Here is a 23,156-nt window from a genome sequence, read left to right on the forward strand (position 1 = left end):
TCATTCCCTGGATTTTGTTAAAGAGATGCAGCTGTGACCAGGATCAGAGACACGGAAATAGCAATGTCAACAGGGAGAGCTACCTGCAGGCCAAACCCTTAGCATGGTGTCCAGAATTCAACGAAGTCAAAGGAAAACTTTTCTAAAAGAAAAAGGAACTGCTGCCCCTGCTGAAATGGTAAGACTTGTGGGACAGAGAAGACTTCAGGGCATACCCACTATTGATACCACAATGTAAGGAGATTTAGACACCTCTGCTTGAAAAGAGACTTTGATCAGAGGGGAAGGGGATGGAAAAGCCACAAGGTTACCGGTTTCTTGAGGTATAAGGAGATGAGAAGGCACAAAAGGGGGGTGGATTGGGGCAGAGATGAGCAGACTAGGTCAGCAAAGGCCAACAGTCAGCTCACCGATCTGACCCAGGGTTCAGATCTGACCCAAGTCTTCCATTTCTGTTTTGTGAAATGGTACTGGAGGTATGGGGAAAGGGGAAGATTCATCCAGGGCTGGGTTGCTCTTAAGACCAAACTAATCAAAACCACGATAAAGCATGTGGGGACGGCTGCAGAAATATGAAACATTTAACAAGAGCACAAGAGGTAGACAATAAGCTCTCCAAATTCCTTGACATTTTCCCATAGTGAGGTTCTGAGCCAAGTTCACTGTAAGTCTCCTTGCTTACTGAAGCTATAAAATATGGTGGCCTAGGAGCCAAGAGAAGGCGCTGAAGGTAAACTTAAAGGCCTGGTTTCCAGTAGGCTGGCCTTGGCGTGTCTGGAGTGTACAACAGAGCTAAAGAACATTCACTGTGCACCTGTGGGTCCATTTCTCAGGATGCCAAGTCAGGTTCAGAGGAATCTGTTCGGACTTGTCCTCGTTAGAACTCCTACCTCTCTGAATCATCCGGCGCACTAATACATTGAGTCCTGCTGTGATGTAATTAAGGGATAATGTTTGCAGCAAGGAGTAGAAGGCGTTGTAAATGCCTCCCCGGGGTGATTAAATGCCGAGGAGAAGTTGAATAACTACAGAATTCATTTGATGCAAGTTTATTACAATGCCAGAAGCATTTCTTTTTCCAATTATAGGATAGGGTTTCTAAAAAGATACAAACACAGCATCCATAAGCAAACATTTTCATGCCTTCCTCTCCCTCTTGGGAATGGGGAACTGAAACCACTATCCCAGAAATACTTAATTCATCGAGGGAGAGGGACTGGGGCTGAGTTTGTATTTAAGGAATGAGAAAAGACAATGAAAAGCTGCTTCAGAAAAGTTATTCCAGAAATAACTGGAAGGGACTTTAGTACTGAAGGAAAAAGGTCCATTTCTAACTGAGTGGATGCTTGTTTGTATGTCTCTCTGTAATTTTTGACCTCAACAAACCACTCTCTTACCCTCTCCAGGACTCAATTTTGTGCATCTGGAGATGTGGGGGTGGGCACTGGGTGGGTTCTGACATTCTTTGCGTTTCAGTTCCACAAACACACACATCATATTGGGAAGCATGAGTGAGGATGTGGGGGAATGAGCTCACACTGCTGGAAGGATTGCAAGCAGGTACAGTTTTGGAAAAAAGGGGCAGTATGAATAAAACTGAAAATGCGTATCCCTGGTGACCCAGCAATGTCACTTTTAGGCACGTTGATAAATGTCTATCAATAGAAAAATAAGAAATGGATAAATAAAATATGGTGTCTTCACACAAAGGAATACTATATAGCAGTTAAAAAGAATGATAAAGTGCTATCTGAACCTATATTAATATTTCCAAAACACAAGCTGTTAAGGACTTGGTTAAATTTGTGAAAATCTGAGTAATTACACAGGATAATGATTGTAACTGAACATGACCCATTGAAATAAGAGAATTCCTGAATCCACAATAATAACCAAAAAAGATTATACCGTTGTATGAAATTACACCGTTGTATGAAAAGTGTAGTGTAAAATAGAGTGTAAAGCTATTTATGTACATTTTAAATGAATATAAAAATAAGACCATTCAGGGCTCACGTATGTGTGTATGTGTGTGTGTGTCTCAAACCAGAGAAAATAGAAGAAAGGAAACATCCAACTTCATAATAACTGTGGTGTTTGGGAGGTCAGGTGAAAGTCTATGACTGAAGATGGGGGATAAAGGAGATTTCAATATAACCAGTAAGAATGTACATGTGTACGTGTATAAAATATAAGAAACAACAAACGTCATTTCTGGATGGTGGAGAAAAGGTACTTGTTGTAACATTCTTTTTCTGCAATTTAAAAAATCTTCTCAAGGGGCGCCTGGGTGGCTCAGTCAGTTGAGCATCTGTCTTCAGCTCAGTTCATGATCTCGGGATCCCAGGATAGAGTCCCACATCGGGCTCCCTGCCCAGCGGGGAGTCTGCTTCTCCCTCTCCCCCCTCTACCCTGCTCGTGCTCTCTCTCTCAAATAAATAAATAAATAAATAAATAAATAAATAAAATCTTTTAAAAAATAAATAAAAATAAAAAATCTCCTCAAAATCAAAACTAAAAAATATAAGGCAATGCCTTTGGCAGATACATGTGGACCAGCTCCCTCCCAGCTCCCCGCGAAGGGCCTCCAAGAAACCAAGGCAGCCTAACCTCTTAGGCCTTTGCTGTCCAGCTCCACACTGCCCAATATGGTAGCCACCAGCCACTTGTAGCTACTTGAATTTAAAGTAAAATCAAGAAAGGTTAAATAAAATCAAAATTTCCATTCCTCCATTACTCTAGCCACAATTCAAATGCCGAACAGCCACATGTGGTGAGTGGCTATTGTATCGGGAAACATACATAATGAAGATTTCTACCATTGCTATAAATGTTATTGGACAGAGCTGGTCTTGAGCTAAAAATCTTTCTTTTAGACAAAGAGAACATTTTTGGTCACGTTGCTCTTTCCCTAATACATCTTTCTGCACATAGGAAAACCAAGCTTATGACTAGGAAGATTATTTCATTTCTGGAAGGAATATGTCCAATCCAATCCCAAATTCCAACTATGACTGAAGTAACACATTCTGGTTAAATAAAGTTAGATAAACCATTTTCAGAAATTGATCTAGCAATTTTCTATAGTTATGTAGACATCGTATTTCATTTTCCCCAAAACTTAGGAAGTAAGAAGATCATTGAAGGGTAATGAGAGCATTCTCCAAACAAAACTCTAAATGTGGGTTCCATGGTTTCCCACGAGCCTTAGTTTCTTACCTATACACAGTATGAGGGACATAGACTTCCCGGATTGGAAATTCCAAAATCTCTTTGTGTGGACGTGTCCGGTTTTCAGGAAAAGGTTTCACTGGCAGCATTTCCGGAGTCAGAGAGCAACTGATGATCTCTGGAGCTAGAGAAATTTCTATTCTCAGCAAGCCTAAAGAGGGAAAACAGGACTATTTCAGTAAAGATGCTGTCATGTGACATGGGAATCAAGAAAGACTGTTGTACCATATTTCTTTTATGAAAGAAAGGATGAGTTGTGGGAGTGCAAGATTTTTGGAATTCCTAGCTAGTTTCCTCTAGTTGGAAAAAAATCATGTTTTGATATCTTTTGAGATTTAGTTTCTAGAAATCAAAGAGCAAGGAATCATACAATGAATAAAAATGGATCTTTAAACTTCCTTCCAAAAATACCACACCATAATAGCACATAGTTTAGTAACTATTGGTGGTTTTCAAACTGGGTTCCCTGGTACCCCAGGGTGCTGCAGAAGTGCCTCAGGACCTTTTAAGCTGGTAATAAGGAAGATGATCTCATCTTCTACCAAAGCATCTCACTTTCACTTTTCTTTTTATACTAAAAGTTCCATATAATAGTTTATTTGATGAAAGAGGCTGCTCTGTTCAAATAATTATCTGATTATCTGAGGAGCCAGATCTAAAGCATGATGCTCCTTTAATAGAAACAGAAATATTAACAGAGTTTTCAAAAAAGTAGACCAATTCAGACTCTTACCTCCTGAGGCAAAATCCCACATTTCACTTAGCAAACATTATTTTATAAACTGTAGCATTAGACAAATAATGTGTCTACTCATAAACGGCTTTGGCACAACTAGAGAGGAAAAGATGAGCCATCCACACCTGGAATCGACTTGACTCTTCTCTGTAAGGATGAAGATCTTTTGTAGTCAGCCAAAAACTTGAATAAGTCTTCATCACTGAGGCGATCCCCCTCCTACAAAAAGAGAAGTCACGGTTAGTGCTGATGCACCATGGCTCCTGGGGTGGGGGCCAATGATTTCCAGGAAGACTTTGATCCTTAAGTTTTATTCTAACACGCTTCTCATAGGAATAAGGATTATAGCCAATGCTGAAATAATTTAGTTCAACCTCTTGTCAAATATTCCTTCCCAGACACATATATCAATGAAATAGAAAACCCAGTAATAAACCCACAATTACATGGTCAATAAATCTTCAACAAAGGTGCTGGGAAAACTGGACAGCTATATGCAAAAGAATGAAACTGGACCACTTCCTTACACCACCCACAAAAATAAACTCAAAATGGATTAAAGACCTAAATGTGAGACTTGAAACCATAAAAATCTCTGAAGAAAGCATAGGCAGTAATTTCACTGACACAGACCGTAGCAACATCTTTCTAGATACGCTCCTGAGCCAAGGGAAACAAAAGCAAACTATTGGGATTACATCAAAATGAAAAGCTTGTGCATAGTGAGGGAAACAATCAACAAAACTAAAAGACAATCTATACTGAATGGGAGATCTTTGCAAATGACATGTCTGATAAAGGGTTAGTATCCAGAATACATAAAGAATTTATAAAACTCAACACCCAAAAAACAAATAGTCTAATTAAAAAATGGGCAGAAGACATGAATAGACATTTTTCCAAAGAAGACATCCAGATGGCCAACGGACATATGAAAAGATGCTCAACATCACTCATCATCAGGGAAATACAAATCAAAACCACAATGAGATATCACCTCACACTGGTCAGAATGGCTAAAATCAAAAACACAGAAACAACAAGTGTTGACAAGGATATGGAAAAAAAGGAATCCTCGTGCACTGTTGGGAGGAATGCAAACTGGTGCAGCCACTGTGGAAAACAGTAGGGAGTTTCCTCAAAAAAGTTAAAAATAGAACTACCCTATGATCCAGTAATCAAACTACTGGGTATTTACCCAAAGGATATAAAAACAGTAATTTAAAGGGCTACATGCACTCCTATGTTTATAACAGCACTATTTGTAATACCCAAAGCAGTTCAAGTGTCTATCAAAAGATGAATGGATAAAGAATATGTGTTCTATATATGTGTGTGTGTGTATACAATGGAATATTGGAATATGGAATATATACAAGAGAATATTACTCAGCCATAAAAAAGAATGAAATCTTGCCATTTGCAATGACACAGACAGAGCTAGAGAGTATCATGCTAAGCAAAATATGTCAGTCAGAGAAGGACAAATACCCTATGATTTCACTCATATGTGGAATTTAAGAAACAAGACAAATAAATATAGGGGGAAGAAAAGAGGCAAACCAAGAAATAGACTCTTTACTATAGAGAACAAATGGATGGCTACCAGGGGAGGTGGGTGGGGGGATGGGGGAAATGGTTGATGGGGATTACGTAGTACACTTATTGTGAGGAAAGCAAGTAAAATAAAATAAAATAAAATAAAATAAAATAAAATAAAAAGACTGCTCCATGGACAGTTGAAAAGAAGGTGCACTCATTCTTTTCAGGATAGAGATTTCAGTGCAGCAACTTGATATGCCTTGTCAATTATGTTATGTAGTTCTTCTATATCCTGACTTTCATTCTTTATGCTTGTTTCTTTGTTGGTAAAACAGTATAGTAATAGACCCCACCTCAAAGGATTACTTCGAGGAACACACGAGTGTACTTAATACTGAAGGCATTCAGAAGAGTGCTTCTGGGTCTAAGTGCTTGATAAATGCTACTATTCTGTGGGTTGATTTGTCCATTTGGTCTGTCACAGGCTAAGCCAGACAATTAAAATTTGCTTCTAGGGACATTGCAGGGACAAGAAACAAAAGACTGACCATAACTCTGCAATTAGATCAGATTACTGAATGAAAGACGCCTTTTACAAGAAAAAAACATTCCTTCTCTACCACTCCCAACTTACTGTCCCCCAGCCTCTCAACAATCCTTCTACTACATTCTAAGGAAGCCTGTGTGACCAGTGCAAATCTAGGCCAAAAGTTTCTCCCCCTGTAACTTAAATCCACTAATGCTTATTTTACTCTCTGGAACAATACGAATAACGTTACTTCCTTCTTCAAAGATTTGAAGAAAGAGACAGCATCTTTCTGTCTTTTTCCTATCCTCATTGTCTTCACATTTGTCTTGATCCAGAAGACTAAGCATAAATAATACTCTCCAGGTGCCTACATGGGAGAGGTACTCTGCCAAGGATTCAAGGGCAAGAGCTCTAATCTAATAGCCCAGGAAGTTAGGAAGGTAAGTAGCTAGGTAGCTAGGTAGCTAGGGAGGTAGGTATGTCTTATTTCCCAAGTACAGATAAGAAAAGTCATTTAAGTACTTTGCCCACCCCCCAACAAGGTAATACAAGAGAAAGGGCTATATCCCAAATAGAAACTCTTTAGTCCCATGCTACTTCTCTTATGTGGCATGTCACACCTCCCACTCCCAGCATCCCTTTCGCATTTGGGATCATTAAGATACCCCTGAAATGCTTCATGAAGACTGCTTGAGCTATGGAAAATCTTCCAAAGCAGAGTCAAACCAAGTCATATCAAATTAGTTTGTTTGTAGCAAAATATACATGATATGAACAGCACCATCGTAACCATTTTTGAGTGTACAGTTATTAGGATTAAGTCCATTCACAGTGTTGTGCAACCAATCTCTGGAACTCTTTCATCTTCTGAAACTGAAACTCCTTAAACAACAACTCCCCATTCCCATCTTCCTCCAACCTCTGGTACCTGTCAGTCTACTTTCTGTCTCTGTGAAGTTGATTACTCTGAGAAGCTCTCTGATTTTTAAATAACCTCGATGTCTATTGAACTAATAAAGAGAACGATCTGCAATGGTCACCCTCTATGAGCAAGTGAATATGGCAGAAATGTGGCAAGCCTACAGATGGAACAGGGGTGAGAAGGACAACAGCTGGGCTGGGAAACCCCAAGACCACGGGGAAAGGGATGTTTCAGCCAGATGGTTTTAACAGCCCAATAAATGAACTGACCATGATCGTTCAAAGAGAAGAGTTTGCATTAGTGGGAACAAATCCTTCTGTCAATGAAATGAGCCAACACTCATTTAGCCCTTGCTATATCCCAGGGACTGTGAGAAGAGCTTTACACACCTCAGGCCATCTAACACTCCCAACTGCCCCATGAAGCAAGCACCGTCATTCCTGTTTTGCAGATAATGACATTGAGGATTGATGAGGTTAACTAACTTGCTCCCTTAATCATGACATGTACTTCCCCTTTGGGCTCCAACACCCATGCCACTCAGGGAAGAAATTCAGACACACTGGAATGGGAAGAGATACCTGCTTGAAAAAGCTGTTAACAGTCATGGTGGTGGTCTTGTAGTTGGATCCGACCCCATTTTCCTCCAAGGAGAGGGCTCTTTCAGAAAGCCTTCTAGATTGGGACAGAGTTCTCCGCTCACCCACAGAGCTTCTCCCTGTAAGGAAAACAGTTGTCATTCGAAAGCATGCCTTTCTGTGTGAATACACAGCAGTCATGAACTTTATCATATAAAAGACAGGTTTTATTTTTTTTTTAAGATTTTATTTATTTATTTGACAGAGAGAGACAAAGGGAGAGAAGGAACACAAGCACAGAGAGTGGGAGAGGGAGAAGCAGGCTCCCCGCTGAGCAGGGAGCCCAACGCGGGGCTCGATCCCAGGACCCCTGGGATCACGACCTGAGCTGAAGGCAGACACTTAACAACTGAGCCACCCAGGCACCCCAAAAGACAGATTTTAAAAAATGTATTATTGAAGCGTAGTTGACACACAATGTTATCTTCGTTTCTTAAAAAAAGAAGTTTAAAGTCATGAAACAAGAACATTGAATGTGGCCAGCCTTGTTTTGGATGAAAATTTCCCTCCACTGGCCTTACCTTTCTCAGTCCCCCTGTTGGAGCCCCTAGTCCTCCTATGACCAGAGTGGAGAAGCCATGAACAGCCACAGTCCCCTCCCACATGGACATCAGGGATGGCCACCCAGCAAGGTCCAGGACTGCAGCCAGAACTGGGTCTGCATAAGCTTTATTTAGCCAACACTGTTTGCTTTTGTTTTATTTTTACATTTGCACTCCACTGGGAGAGGCATGTAGTCGAATGCCCCTGAAGGCATTTGGGACTGTGGCCCAAACATGCCAGGGTCAGCCTGTGTATGTTCTGAATCTGAGCGTTCTTCTGCTCTCCCTGTGGGCACCAGGCAGCAGATCGGGGTTCTTCGGCTGACCTGTCCAACAGGGATTAGAACCCTGAGTCACACCCACACCTGGGCTGGGACCCCGATACTCAGCTTAATTATTTGTTATCCCCTTTTAGGACTGAGGTGGGGACCTTGTTGCTTTTATACTGCAAAATTAAGGGGTTCCACTGTGAACGGTCAAATTGCTTAGAACTCTAATGTTGCCAAGCCCACTCTTTGAATATTCTCTTATCCTTAATTCTTGCTGTGATGCCGAATGGGAACTTTTTTAAAAAAAAATTTTATTTATTTATTTAAGAGAGAGAGAGAGAAAGCGAGCAGGCGGAGGGGCAGAGGGAGAGGGAGAAACAGACTCATTGCCGAGCAAAGGAGCCCAATGCGGGACTCGATCCCAGGACCCTGGGAACATGACCTGAGCCGAAGGCAGACACTTAACTGACTGAGCCACCCAGGTGCCCCTGAATGGGAATTTCTTGCTACCACTGTCCGCCTAAACTTACCATACTGCCCCAGTATTATACACTGCATTTTCTGGTTGCTTCTTAAGAAGCAGCTTCTATAGTCAGGTTAATTTATCCTTGACCTGGAGATTACCTTATGGCTGAGTTACCTAGTTTATGGTGCCCTCTAAAATCTGTGCATAATTCTTTTCAAATAAGGCTACCTGGGTCTACATAGAAGTTGGCATGGAAAAAAAAAAAAAAAACCCTACCCATTGTGGTGTGAAGGTCAGGATGCACTCAGGTGACGTTTGTTGTTGGTAAATCAGAAATAACCCAGCAGTTCTGACTGGTAATTACACAACACTAATTCCAGAAGAGAAACAGCAATGACAAAATACCTCTCCCTCCAGTCCCCCCGTTAAAGGCGGCATTTGGGAAAAGGCAGGGCGTGGGAATGCGGAGAAACGTGAACAGTCTCACATATTTGCTGGATACAAAGATACTCAGGACAACAGACATTCTACCACGGGTGGGGTGGGTCGACTCGAGAACTCTGAACCCTCCTGAACACTTCCATACCCACACTGTTCAGGAAATTAATGACTCAGACCCAGGGTGAGGTGATGAAAAGGAGAAATATGCTCAATAAATTGGAACAGAAACTAAATACTCTTTTGGCATCTACTTTTTCACTGCACTTGGCAAAAAAAAAAAAATTTTTTTTGAAGGGACTGGAAATTTTGCTGAGAAGCCAGAGTTCTGCTTTTTGAAGCCTTCCTGAGAGTAGCTTTTCTTATGTTTAAGAGCCAATCCTGGTGGCATTGTTTAACCCACTACAGATAGTTATTGTACTTTGTTATTTCAAAATTTTTACTTTGAAAAGGAGGCAGCTACTGAAAATTAACTTTTTAAAGTGTTGAAGTGTCCAGAAAATTCCAACCAAAAGTCTTACTGTAAGAATATATTTAAGTTCCACAAATGTTCATGATAATTGTTTTGGGGATCACCATCCAATCAAGCATTTGTAAGTCAGTCATAATAGTGTTTCATCCTATTTATCTTCTTCGTTCCCACTCTCCACTCATTACTGCACCCTGGGCCCCCATTAATAAGCAGCTGACCTCAGAGTTAGTTCACTGGGGACCCCTCCCGTTCCCACTGCAGTTGAAAATCTTACCAACCATGGACTCCACATCGGTTACCTCCCTGTCCAGGGTGGAGACATTGAAGAAACTTGTTAAGCTTATGGGGGCCCAGGCAAAAGGCATCCGGTATTTTCCCAAACGCTGGCAGAAGGATTCAGCTTGAAGTTTTAGTTTTTCAATCTTTTCTTTACTCTAGAGGAAAGTGGAAAGACACAAGCAGAAACAAACAATACGGTGCCAGCACCAAGTCAACGGTCTCTGCCACGGACATGACAGCCATCTCCAAAATCCCCACCCTACTAATTAAAAAGAGTGAATGGGCAGGAAAATGATACAACTCAGGCTAGAATGCTAGCTGACAAGAGAATACAGATCAGAAATGGAAGAGTTTAAAGAAAGTCAACATTCAATTATTAAATATACCTTCAGCTAAAAAAAAAAAAGTCCAAGACTTGTTATACCAATTAATCGACAAGTGCTTTTAGGGGCTAGCTACAAGACTTGGATTTGCATGACAAAATTTTAGAATGAAACATTTTATATATTATGTATCGCGCTTTCAAGAGAGCCTATTTTTCAAAAGTTGCCTTGGGAAACTCTAGAAAAATCTATAAAGGTTGTTAACCACTTCTTATTAGGCTGACAACACTTCCAGGGTGTTCTTTCTAAGTTCAGAAGAGAAGGTAGGTTTTTAAAAAATAAGTGTCTTGAGTTCAAGAAATCTTATTTGAGATTTATGAGTCTGGGGGAGGATGCTGATTAGGCAAGTCTTCATCCAGAAAGGCCATGTTTTATTTTATTTTATTTTTATTTTTTAAAGATTTTATTTATTTATTTGAGAGAGCGAGAATGAGAGAGAGAGAGAGCATATGAGAGGGAGGAGGGTCAGAGGGAGGAGCAAACTCCCTGCTGAGCAGGAAGCCCGATGCGGGACTCGATCCCGGGACTCCAGGATCATGACCTGAGCCGAAGGCAGTCGCTTAACCAACTAAGCCACCCAGGCACCCCAGAAAGGCCATGTTTTAAAAGTCACATTAGAAACCTTTGCAAATGGGGGCTGAGAAAAGATGTCCCTTTCACAGGCTCAGTACCTATGCTGTCCCAGTGAATTTATGATCTACAGAAGTCTCAGCCTATTTCCAAATATCCACACCAGAAAAGACATTTGGAAATTGGCTGGTACTGTTGAGAAAGCCCAGCAGAGTTTCGTGAGGTCTCTGTGGCCTTCCCAACCTGGGTCAGGGCCTTGGAACCAAGACAACGGGATGTGGCTTTTGTCCTAGCCAAGTTTTTTTAGACACTGGTGCATATGTCATTTGTTGAATTCAAGAATTTATTTCTTTAAAAAGTTATCATCAATGACCAGCTCTCCTTTCTTCTTTTTTAAGACACAATGTATCAATGTCTCATATGGGGACATATTATGGACCTATTATTTACTTAACTACTTTGTGGAACTTCTGAAAACTTTGTTTATTCTAAGATGTCACCATTTAGTAATAGCCAAAGTATCATACCTTTCCACCATCACCTTCTTTGATAACCATGTATGGTTCTGCACAGTCTCCAATCTCCCCCTGCTGAAGGACTTTTTCAATCTACCAACAAAAATAATATTAAAACAAAACTCATGAATTATATCCACATAATGGCATCAATGCAACCATCAAAATGAGGTTTTGTCACAGTATTTGAGGACTAGGGAAGATGCTCATGCTGTATATGTTCTGATTAAAAAAATCACTGTGAAAAAAATTAGCATGAAGAGTACCACAGTTTTGTAAAAAAGAAGTCACAAAGGCAGATTCAAAGGATGATAGTAGATACACAAACTGTTAATAGTAGTTATCTTTGTATAGTGAGATTATGTGCTGTTTTTATCTTCTTCCTATTGCTATGTGTATTTTCTATTTTTAAACCATAAACATGTATTATGCCTACAATAAAAAATGCAATAAAAGTTATTTTATAAAACAGAACCCATGAGACATATGTAAGAAGTGAAAAGCTCATTTTCTTTATTATTGCTTACAATGTAAAAAAGAAATATGGCCTCCGTAAAAGTCAGGTTGGGGACTAAAACCTTCCACAAAATGAATAAATGAACAGAATAAATTATCTGTAATTGTCTCCCTTGTATTTCCTATTAGGGCCGCTTCTCTGGATTTAACAGACATGGAGAGAAACCGAAAGGTGTGGAATGGGGCAGCTTTTCACTTGGCTAACTGGCTGGAAATACGATTTAATGCTACTCCTGTCGAGTATCTTCTTCCAGTTTGCTTCAGGTAAAGGATCTGGCTGGCCAGAAATGTGGTCACCCTGTTGACGGGGGAAAAAAAATAAGAGATTTGAAATTCCCCAACCCTCTGCTCCAAGAAAATGCTGAAGAGAAAAACAAGTGGAGGTAGTCCCATTAGCCTTTGCTGAGATTAGACACCAGATGCGGCATTCCTGCAACATGAAGTCTGGGTTTAACATAGTCCATTAGGTGCACGTGGCCCACAGGCACTACCAGAGAGGGACAGAGTGTTTTTTATTTTTATTTTTTTTCTAGGTGGTAGCTGCTGGGCAGGTAAGGGGGTGAACAAGACAGACCTGACTCCTATTCTAGTGAAGCTCATGGTCAGGAGCTCGTAGAGCAAATTGGAAGAAGCTAGTTTTTCCATGTAGTCAACAGATAAAGATATGGTCTTTAAAATGAACTTTGAGCAGAGATAAAGGACCTTTTAATGGAGATCCTGAAGCAGCAATGACCATGCCATGGCTTCAAGCACAAGTACTGTGCAGCACGGAACCCATAGGACAGGGGTCTCCAGAGTCTGAAAGTGGAAGACTCCCGATCTGACCAGACCAGCAGAGACTACGCCCTTCCCCAGTTGGGCAAGAGTAACTCCAGGTACTTCATGAGAAGGGCTGCAGGCTGCTGTGAGGGCTCACTGTATGTCCCCTCGTGTTTAGGTGTGAAAGAAACCCAGGGGTCCTCATAAGCGTGGCGGGCAGAGGAAAGGGATGTGTGGGGGATTACCAGGGGATTTTTGTCAGATAAAAGGCTGCCCTCTGTCCTATTCAGGAGGGGCTGGTTCAGTGCCTCCACATGTTTATTTTTGAAGTTTTAAATTTCATCCTTATTCTCCATCCCTCAACTGAGGAACAAAACCTTTAAGCCTGGATAATCCCTTAAAGCAATAGTATATACAATACTAAACTAGGAAACTCTACCTAAAATACAGTTAAGATCCCGGTGTTCAGCCTGGGAAGAAGAATAAGAAAGAACTCCTCTTAGGGGAAGAATGAAGGGGGGGAAATCGGAGGGGGAGAAGAACCATGAGAGACGATGGACTCTGAAAAACAAACTGAGGGTTCTAGAGGGGAGGGGGTGGGAGGATGGGTTAGCCTGGTGATGGGTATTGAGCAGGGCACGTTCTGCATGGAGCACTGGGTGTTATGCACAAACAATGAATCATGGAACACTACATCAAAAACTAATGATGTAATGTACGGGGATTAACATAACAATAAAAAAATTAAAAAAAAAAAAGAAAGAACTCCTCTTTACCAAATGGCATCTGCCTGGCTGTGCTAAATGTGACACACCATTTACCATATCTGTAGAGAGAAGCAACAATGACACCATTCCAGTAAAGGAAAAGAAGTCAGAAGCAAACCAGGGACTGTCTTATTGAGCTTTAAATGTCTTGACTCTATACAGACAACTGATAGAAGACTTGTTATTGCCAAATGAATGCATCTGTACATTTGAGAATTTTGTAATATATTTAGTAAGTAACAGTAACCTGTAGGTAAGCGCTGATACTTAGCAGACTATGGTGGATTAACTAAAACAAAGTCATCCCCTAAGACGTACAGCTTAAGTAAAACTTGGCTGGATGGGACTAGTGTTGGCATCTTTGGGTTCCCAGACTGAGGGAACTTTGAATCTCACTAGCTGTAGGGTGGGCTTGACTCTAACCTTCCTATAGGTCTAAGGGATACTGCAGTGAAAAGGATACATGTTCAGTTTGACAACAACAGATGGGTCTTTTTAGCAACACAATTTTAACTTTAATCCCTCCTACAACGTTACATAGATTCTCCTTGAGTAACAGTAACTTTTCAGAATCTTTGTAAAATGGTGGAAAGGCAGGTAGAAGGCGAAGACATCTGCCACTTGTCAACTGACCTCTAAGTCATTTAAATTCTTGGGAATCTATAGGCTGCTCTCTCGGGATCATGGGGGAATCAATGGGATTCTGGGAGTAAAACACTGCGCTCACTAGAAAATGTTCCAAACCTGGAACTCTGCGTAGACGTGAAATCAAAACACCTGAATTTTTTTTTTTTTTTTTTTTTTTACAATTTTGGGGTAAACAGTCAATAAGACTAAATATTTGGCTTAAGTTAAGTGAAATACTCAACGTTTGTTGTTAACCTCTAACCAGTCATTCTGGTGTGCAGAGAAAGCCTCTGGGTTTCTTCTATCAGCAAAGAGTACAGCTGAGAATGCAAAGTCCTTCTCCTTGGAACTGTCCCACAGATTTTGAGTTGCACCACACATAGTCATAGTCTGGGACATGGTGATGTAAAGGGAGAGTGAAATTTGGAAACCACAGCCCACACCTTAAATTGTCAGAGCCTGGACTTGGGAACATTTCTCTACAGGCGTCTAGAAGAACACGAACAGTATTAGGGAACTCTAGCCAAGATTTCCTCCACAGCAGCTCTCAGAGCTGGACAGCTAAGGGTAGGAAGAACAGCTTGGTCAGGAATAAAGTAATGGGCCAGGCTTTCTTCTGCAATCACAACTGCCCACTGAGGGCAGTATTATAATCCCCACTTTACATGTAAGGAAACTAAGTCTCCAAAAGTTTAGGTAATCACCCAAAGTCCTATAGCTACCAAGTTTCAAAGCCAGGATTCAAAACCAAGACTGTATGACTCCCAAACCCAGAGCTGTGCTACTGTCCCACACAGGATTTGCTTGGAAAGGAAAAGGGGCCAGTTGAAAAGGAAACAAAGCGAATCTCAGAGAGAAAATGTGGATACATTCTGACCCCTCTTTCACCCCAAACATGCTCTGGGAATAATGCAACAAGGAGCGCATCCGAATGCAGAATGTGCAAACCAAATTGTGTTTAATTACCTTGACTACTAGGTAGATGTCCGAGGATGGGTAGGTGACCGAGAAGACTGCGGATCTTGCCTGACTCGATGGAGCCACGGAGGGCGTGTGAGCACGCAGAAAGCCTTTGAACTGGTCAGAGTTCAGGTCACAGTGAAAATTTTCTGATATCTGTAAACAAGGAACAAGGCAAAAAAGAAGTCACACCGGCTGTTCTCCTGGTCTACCCATGTTTAAAGAGTCAAAAACCCACGAAAAATGTTGCCAAAGAAATAAGGGTCATCATAGACATGGTTTATGACTAGTGGTGGTGGAAAAATCTGATATGCATTTTGTCACAATTTCTAGATATTTTGGAGCTGTTTGAGAGATGTTCCTCGAAACATTTACATTTTTATTAACCCATCCGTATTTCCTGAATTACTGCCTTACACTTTGGAATTTAGGAGTTAGCAGTTTTAGCAGTAAACCTACCCTAGCTGACGTAAATCTCAGGGGTTGTGAATATTTATCCAAGAGATACACACTTCGTTAAATACGGAGTGATTACGGGTCAAAGGGGCAACAGCATCCTTTGTGGCTGTGCTGTTTTTGTCCTCCTCTGGGGTTCACAAAGTGACAAAACATTGTTTACTCCTGGAGAAGAGGCTTAGGTACTCAAAATCTTTTTCATTAAAAGCGCATCACAGTTGGTGAGCTCTTCGCCTGATGGCAAATTAATACTTTTCCTGCACAAGATGCCTTCCATCCACGATGAGACTCTCTCACACTGCAAAACCTCCCCAACGGAGGTAACGTTACATATATATCCGAGCTTGTTAAAAATGTATTTAAATTGCCTTGTTTGACGTGTCACCCCATATGTTGCTATTTCTTTTCTCTCTCGATCCTAAACAGGCTCTCCCTTTAAGATTCTTCAAAGAACATAAATGACTAACATTGCCAGATCATTCCTGCAAACACTGCAAAGGCAATAGAACCAGCTGTGTCAAAGGTCATTTGCTTTCAAATCTGATGTGTTTTTGCTGCAGAGAAGTGGATTTGAAAACCACGAACCCCCAAAATCATGAGCAATGTGTGCCCCCATGGATGGGGTGTTCTTCGCCTCCTTACCTTTTTCCTTTCTTTAACATCGTAGAGAGCAATGCTGGCAAACAGAGGCTCAACTTCAATCTCAAACCTTTCAGAGAGAGTAAGAAAAAATAGGGTTTTAACTTAGATAATTTTGAATTTCCTGAAAGCGCTGAGCTCTATAAACCAGTTAAAAATGTACATCGTTCCCCAAAATATTTGGATAACTCCACACAGATGAGAATCATAATGGGATATTAGTGGAGAAAGATGGGAGGTTCGTGGAAAATTCCTAGTCAATGGAGATCGTGGTGGATGGCACATTCTCCTAAAAAGCACTTGTTGGTGGCAACTCAAGGGAGAGACGGCAGAACGGTGCCCATGGTGCGGTCCAACATGGCCCTCCTTATCACTGTAGATGCTGTGTTTTCTAATGGTAAAGCCTCTGTCTTAGGTAAAGGTTTTGTTCACAGTTTACCCTTTACTACTAGGGTAGGAATCTCTATTATTCAATTCTAAGGGACAAGGCATTTCAGAGAGTAAAAAGAATAATAATAAAAGTTCCGTTGCTTTTGCTTAGATTTACAGTGGGGCCATTTATGTGGGAGAATGTCTGACCTTTCCTATTCCACTACCAAGGGAGCTGCTGAGTTGCTGGGGAAGGAGCGGAGCGCTGCCAATAAACACTGAGCTGTGGGGACCCAGTGAGAACTAGAAACATATCAGCCCTAATTGCCCATTCCCCTTAAAATGGTGGCTTTGATGAGACTGCATACCCAAGGCTTCCTTCCACATGTTATAGGATACACATGAAGCACAGATGTGCACGTTCCAAGTTTCTCAGGCTAACAACCCATGATTTGGGATCCTGCTAGCTGAGTGCACCAGTAACCAGGCCCTGGACCACCATTACCTCAGAAGTCACGTAAATTAGGCCAATTTTTGTTTCAAGCCATGTGTCAGAGAATGGCCTTATCGCTGGGTAACTTTGCCTAAAAAGAGGATCTTTTTTTGTAAAGATTCATTTATTTGAGAGAGAGAGAAAACGAGTGAGAGAGGGAGAGGGAGAGAGAAACTCAAGCAGACTCCACGCTGAGCCTAGAGCCCAATACAGGGCTCGATCTCACAACTCTGAGATCATGACCTGAGCCAAAACCAACAGTCGATGCTCAGTCAACTGCACCACCCAGGGGGCCCTAAAAAGAGTCCAGCCTTTTCTGATCACAGAACCTGAAGTTTTTTTCCTACAGGTGTTATCTCTAAGGGCAGACCCCAGAAACTAGCATTGTGAGGCAAATGAGTTTAACAAAATGTAGGTTTCTTTGTCCCCCCTGAGATCTGGTGAACCAGAATCTCTTGGAGACCTTGGTGCAAGGTCTCCCAAAATCTGCATTTAAAACAAGCTCCCTGAGGGGGCACCTGGGCAGCTTTTGCCTTTGGCTCAGGTCATGATTTCCGGATCCTGGGATAGAGCCCTGAGTCGGGCTTCCTGTTCAGCGGGAAGTCTGCTTCTCTCTCTCTCTCTCTCCCTCTCCCTCTGCCCCGCCCCCCGCTCGTTTTCTCTCTCTCAAATAAATCAATTTTAAATCAATCAATCAATCTCTCTGAGTAAACGTGATGATGCATACCAGTTTCACCAGCAAGGAGACTCCTCTGAGCTAAGGTTACTTTACATAAGATAGAGTTAAATCTTACATTAAAAGATTTCCCCACATTAAATGCAAAAGAGAAAAATACTTTGTTGCCATCCTCTCTTTTTCCTAGGTGCTACAAACATTTGCAGAATCGACACCAGCCTGATTCTTTCTACATGCTTGAGGTTTTACATGTCTCTCAAAAGCAAAACAGTGACAGTTAGAGATCGCAACAAGATTCTGAAAAATTCCCGAGCTGATAAAATCGATAGTGGTAGAAATAAAAATTCTGCATGTCCGTGTCAATGGGGAAATGGGGTCTTTAACATTACCATTACATTTTTACTATTCATATTTTTGACATTGTAGGTTTACCTACAAGAACTTGCTTTTTTTAAAAATCTGGTTTATTTAGAGGAGTTATAGCTGGGACAATCTCTTTGGTCCATTGCTCCTCTTACAGGTGAATGTTGAGATGGATACTATTTAAGACACCTGAGTGGGCCAAGTGCACTGGGCAAACACCTCAGTTCTACCTGATTCCTGTTTGGCAACGGGGAAAAACATCGCCAGAAAACTGACAAATTTCATTAACAGAAATCCAAATGGCTCTACTTGTTTTTTTAAATAATACATGTCTCTCTTAGTGGCCATGTTTTCCCACCTGTGAGAACTGCTGTTGTTTATTTATTGGAAAGATCTAGAAGACTTGGTGGCAAAGTGACATCATAAGGGAGAATTCCTCCAATCCTGAATAGCATAGTTATTGCACCTACGAGGGGTCTGATGTGCATCCTGTGGGGGTGATTGAGTGCCTCAGACAATAGGGTGATTTCCTGAGCAACGCAGAGGAGACTAGTGGCCACTTCCACTCAGTCCCCCTGCTCAAGGGCCAGCAGACTCCCACTTCCGGGTTGGTTTGCAAGGGTTAGAGGCTGCCTTCTGTAGCCCAAACTTGACACAGAGCTGGTTTATGAGCTGCTCATCTCCCTGCACAAAAGGCCCTCACTCCCCTCTCCCTCTTGGTAGAGCTGGCTAGGGGGAGGGGCTACCACATCAAGAGAGCCCCCACAACCGGGTGAGCAGCTCTGCCTCCTTGTGTTCTCAGGAGAGGTCTGGGGAAGCTATGTATTAGAATCACAGAAGTTTAGGGCAAGTAGGAACTTTGAGACCGTCTGGTGTAACAATGTCAGTCATTTATCGGTAAGAACTCAAACTCCCAGAGAAGATCCCAGGGTTGAAATACAGCCTTGAATTCAGAGTCCAGATACTCTGATTGCAAACTAGGTGCTGCTTGAGGGGTCCATGAATTGACTTCAAGAGATGGATGACCCTCCTAATGGGGGTATGAAAAAATATTATGCTTATGTACTGTTGCCTAGACAGGGCATTTACAACTGAGTATTTTCAAGAGTCTGTGATTTGAAGTTGGAAGAATTCTCGAAAGTAGCAGTCTGCAAGAGAGGCATGCAAACATTCCCGACTGGATATGCAATACAATCTGTTCATGTGCTGGAAGAAGCTACGGTAATTTATTCCGATTTATTTAGTTCATAAGTTTCAATTTCTCATTTCTGTATATTTGATAATGTAGATAATATTTTGATCTGCATGTATAAAATTAATACATGTATACAGAGGACATAGGACTTTTTCCTACTCTAAAAGTAAACAGTCAAAAAAAAAAAATTTGGAAATAATTGCTGTAAAGTAGATGTGGCAAACAGCTGGCCCACCAGATGAATCCAGCTGGCATTCAATTGTAGAATGGAAAGGAAATGAGAAGGTATTTAAGAAGTCAGGAAATCGGGGCGCCTAGGTGGCTCAGTTGGTTAAGCGACTGCCTTCGGCTCAGGTCATGATCCTGGAGTCCCGGGATCAAGTCCCACATCGGGCTCCCTGCTCAGCAGAGAGTCTGCTTCTCCCTCTCCCGCTCCCCCCTCTGTGCTCTCTCTCTCTCTCTCAAAGAAATGAATAAAATCTTAAAAAAAAAAAAAAAAGAAGTGAAATCATGCAGAAAACTCTGAATTTCCAGCTTCTCTTGAAAAAGCAAAAACAAAAACAAAACAGACAGTTGGCCAAAATGGGCTTGTGTCCTTGGATGGCAAGAACTGGCCCTCGCCAGCAGTGGGTACCCCCTTAAAATAGTTTGCTAAAGTCACACTGCTCTCTGGTCCTCTGTGGTCCCCTGGCACTGAGACTGGGTTTTAGTCATATTTAAGGTTGTGTTTCAATAGTTAACAGTTTCTGGGGGGAAAAAAAAACCCACAAAAGCTCTAATATGTAGCATTTTCTGATTTCTATGTTGTAAATATCCCACCATGGCCAATTTCAAGCTATGGACGGACGTGACATCACTGGACACAGAGCTGGGAAGAGAAAGGCACCATCAGCTCTCATGAATTAGTCAGCGTGGACTCGAGTACACCATTCACTGCTTTTCAGTTTTTTTCCCTGCATAGCTTTCCCTGTTCCTTTTGTAACTATGCTGTTTCACTCAGTTACCTTATGTAACTAACTTCACGGTGTGCCTTCCCTGTGACAGAGGAGGGACTGTCCAAGGCTTGGGAGAAATAGAATCTGGGTCTAGCTGACTCCAAACTCTGCTCCTCCCGCCACGTCACAACCACACACTGTTACAACGGCGCTGGAAGACCCTCCCCATTCAAGCTCTGTCCATAGAGATGCAGTTTATATGTAAAAGGCAAGATAAATCTCTGTGCAGTGGTTAGTACGTTTGCTGAGACTTACTTCAGGGTCAGCACCTTGACCAGTATTCTGTTGCCCAGATGTTCCTTAGGACATTCTGGTACCGGACGTATTTCCACGGCATCCTCCTATTATTAATCACATGGTAAAGAAATCATGAGTGAATTTCCATGAGGGGTTCTGGCTGGAATGAGTCCAGGGAAGGGAGGGCTGCCACCCAGAGCTCAACCTGCATTTGCCTTAGTTCTAATAGAGGGATAACACTTTGACTTTTATGAGAGTTTGTTATTCAATCCCAAGCTTCAAAGTCAACCTTAACCACAAACAAATTCTACTTTCGGAAAGCGAGGCATTTAAGACAAAGAGACAGAGGGAGGAAGGAAGGAAATGGGAACATGAATATGACTGAGTAACATCCACCAGATGGCATTGCAAAATCTTATACCTATTGTTGGTATTGTCGGCTTCTCTTTTTTCATTTTCTTTTTTTTTTTTTTTTTTTTTGGCTGCTCCAAGTACACATTCAGAATATTTCTCCTGCCAAGGTTTTACTATTAAATAGTGAGTTTCAGACTTGAAGCCTGAGTCAAAATAGCTCACAGCAGGCTGTATGTAAACTATCAATACTTATAATAGAGTGTCTTTCTCAGTTGACCGTTTTCTTAAACAGGCTTGAGGTTGAATGTATACATACATATCCAGCTAGAGCTTGCTGAAGTTCTAAGTCCAGGAAACGTAGTAATGACACATTAGTAACGACTTAGTAATGACAAACACAACTTTTTTTTTTTTTAACCACATCTGGGACTCTATTTTACCCCACTGGGACTCAAGACTTAAAGAGAAACATCAAGTCCCTAAGGTAACTCTTAACATTCAAATCTGAACTATCACAGGATCTTAATTACATTCATGTATGCAAAAATAACAGTGCAAAGCCCTGACAACTTTAATTCCTGCTCTTGTGGACTATCTGAACTCTGGTGGTCTGCAGCTCACAAGGGTCCAAAGAATAGAGTCGGGTCTAATTATATTTTCCTGGGCTGTAAATGATGGGAGCTTCCCCCCTCACCAAATACCCCACAGCAATGGTAACATTTTTAGAAATAACAGTAGAATCCACCTTCCCAGTAACTCTGCACCTGGACTGGTGAAACAAAGTGGTAAACCCGCCTCTACTCTAACCTCTATTGTCCAAGGCCCAATCCTGTGTTGGTCAGCTGGCCATCCTGTCCGGTGGAAGGGCTGAGCTTTTTTCAGAGGAGGCACTGCTTGATGCCCACACTGAACTCAGCTCCCTCAGAGCAAGCTCAAATCACTTGCAGGGTGATCAGAGTAGACACATCAAAAACGGAAGCCCCCCGCCATCGGAGAAGAAAGTCAACATACATTCATGGGTTTCTAACACTATCTCTCTGGTCTGGATTCGAACCTTGGGGATCCTTTGTTAAAAGCTTTTCATTGGGAAAATGTAAACATACGCAAAAGTAGAGAGAAAAATGTAATGAACCACCTTTACCCATCATGTAGGTTTCAACGCGTTCAACTCGTGGGCAACCTGGTTTCACCTATATTCCCACTTACTACCTCTCCCCACTCAACAGTGGACTGCTTGGCACAGCAAAGCCCCAGACATCATATAACCTCATCTGTAAATCTCTAAAAGACAGATTTTTAAAAGTGCACAGCTGTGGGGCGCCTGGGTGGCTCAGTCGTTAAGCGTCTGCCTTCGGCTCAGGTCATGATCCCAGGGTCCTGGGATCGAGCCCTGCATCGGGCTCCCTGCTCAGTGGGAAGCCTGCTTCTCTCTCTCCCTCTCCCCCTGCTTGTGTTCCCTCTCGCTGTGTCTCTCTCTGTCAAAAACATAAATAAAAAATCTTTAAAAAAAAAAAAAGTGCACAGCTGTAATATCATGATGATTAAACTTTTTAATAAGTCTTTTTAATAAGACAATAAGACAACTTCTTAGTGTCACTAAATATTTAATCAGTTCCAAATTTCCTCAACTGTCTCCATTTTTTTTGCAGTTAGTTTGTTAAATCATGATCCAAACAAGGTTTACATATTGATGCATTTCCTAAGTCCCTTCTAATCTATATGCTTTTCTTGAGCCTTTATAATTATCTGAAATTGGAACTAGTTCTTAGAGAACAAATATGAAGTTTTAAGTGGATGTCTGTTTTATCTTCCTGAGTGTATATATATATATTTAGAGAGCGACAGAGGCAGAAAGGGAGGGAGAGAGATAGTGAGAGAGAAAGACAAAGACAGTAGGAAAGATGTTCTTCTATCAGTTGAGCCAGTGGGATCCTGAGGCCAACTCTGTATCTGCTTGCCTGTGACAGCATTATGTGAACAGATAAATCTCACACCCCACCACCACTTTTTTTTTTTTTCTTAATTGATTTTTACTTGGGTTCTGTCACTTGCAGCCTAGGGAGTCTGAATGCAAACTCTTCTGTGATCTAAAGGATAGTGGCATCTTTTTAGGGACCAACACATAGGATGCCTTTCACAGAACCGAGAGTGAGTCGGGGAAAGAACTCACCACATAGAGGCTTGGTGGTTATGTTCTATTTTACCTCTTCTGTACGCT

At 41.6% G+C, this 23,156-nt stretch overlaps 1 protein-coding gene across 3 annotated transcripts in view; it reads right to left on the minus strand.

Annotated features, from left to right (window-relative positions):
* DOCK8 (dedicator of cytokinesis 8) overlaps positions 1–23,156 on the minus strand; it is a 222,503-nt gene that overhangs the window by 111,686 nt on the left and 87,661 nt on the right. For all 3 annotated transcript variants that reach the window (XM_036090844.2, XM_036090845.2, XM_078061526.1), the window contains 8 exons: positions 20,603–20,688; positions 16,260–16,326; positions 15,168–15,317; positions 11,545–11,625; positions 10,060–10,219; positions 7,542–7,678; positions 4,093–4,186; positions 3,220–3,382 (listed from right to left, as the gene is read on the minus strand). In XM_036090844.2, coding sequence (XP_035946737.1) covers positions 3,220–3,382; positions 4,093–4,186; positions 7,542–7,678; positions 10,060–10,219; positions 11,545–11,625; positions 15,168–15,317; positions 16,260–16,326; positions 20,603–20,688 — 938 coding nt within the window. The remainder of the gene's footprint in view (positions 1–3,219; positions 3,383–4,092; positions 4,187–7,541; positions 7,679–10,059; positions 10,220–11,544; positions 11,626–15,167; positions 15,318–16,259; positions 16,327–20,602; positions 20,689–23,156) is intronic.

This window comes from Halichoerus grypus, chromosome 14 (genome assembly GCF_964656455.1).
Source record: "Halichoerus grypus chromosome 14, mHalGry1.hap1.1, whole genome shotgun sequence".
In the NCBI taxonomy this organism is placed as follows: Eukaryota; Metazoa; Chordata; class Mammalia; order Carnivora; family Phocidae; genus Halichoerus; species Halichoerus grypus.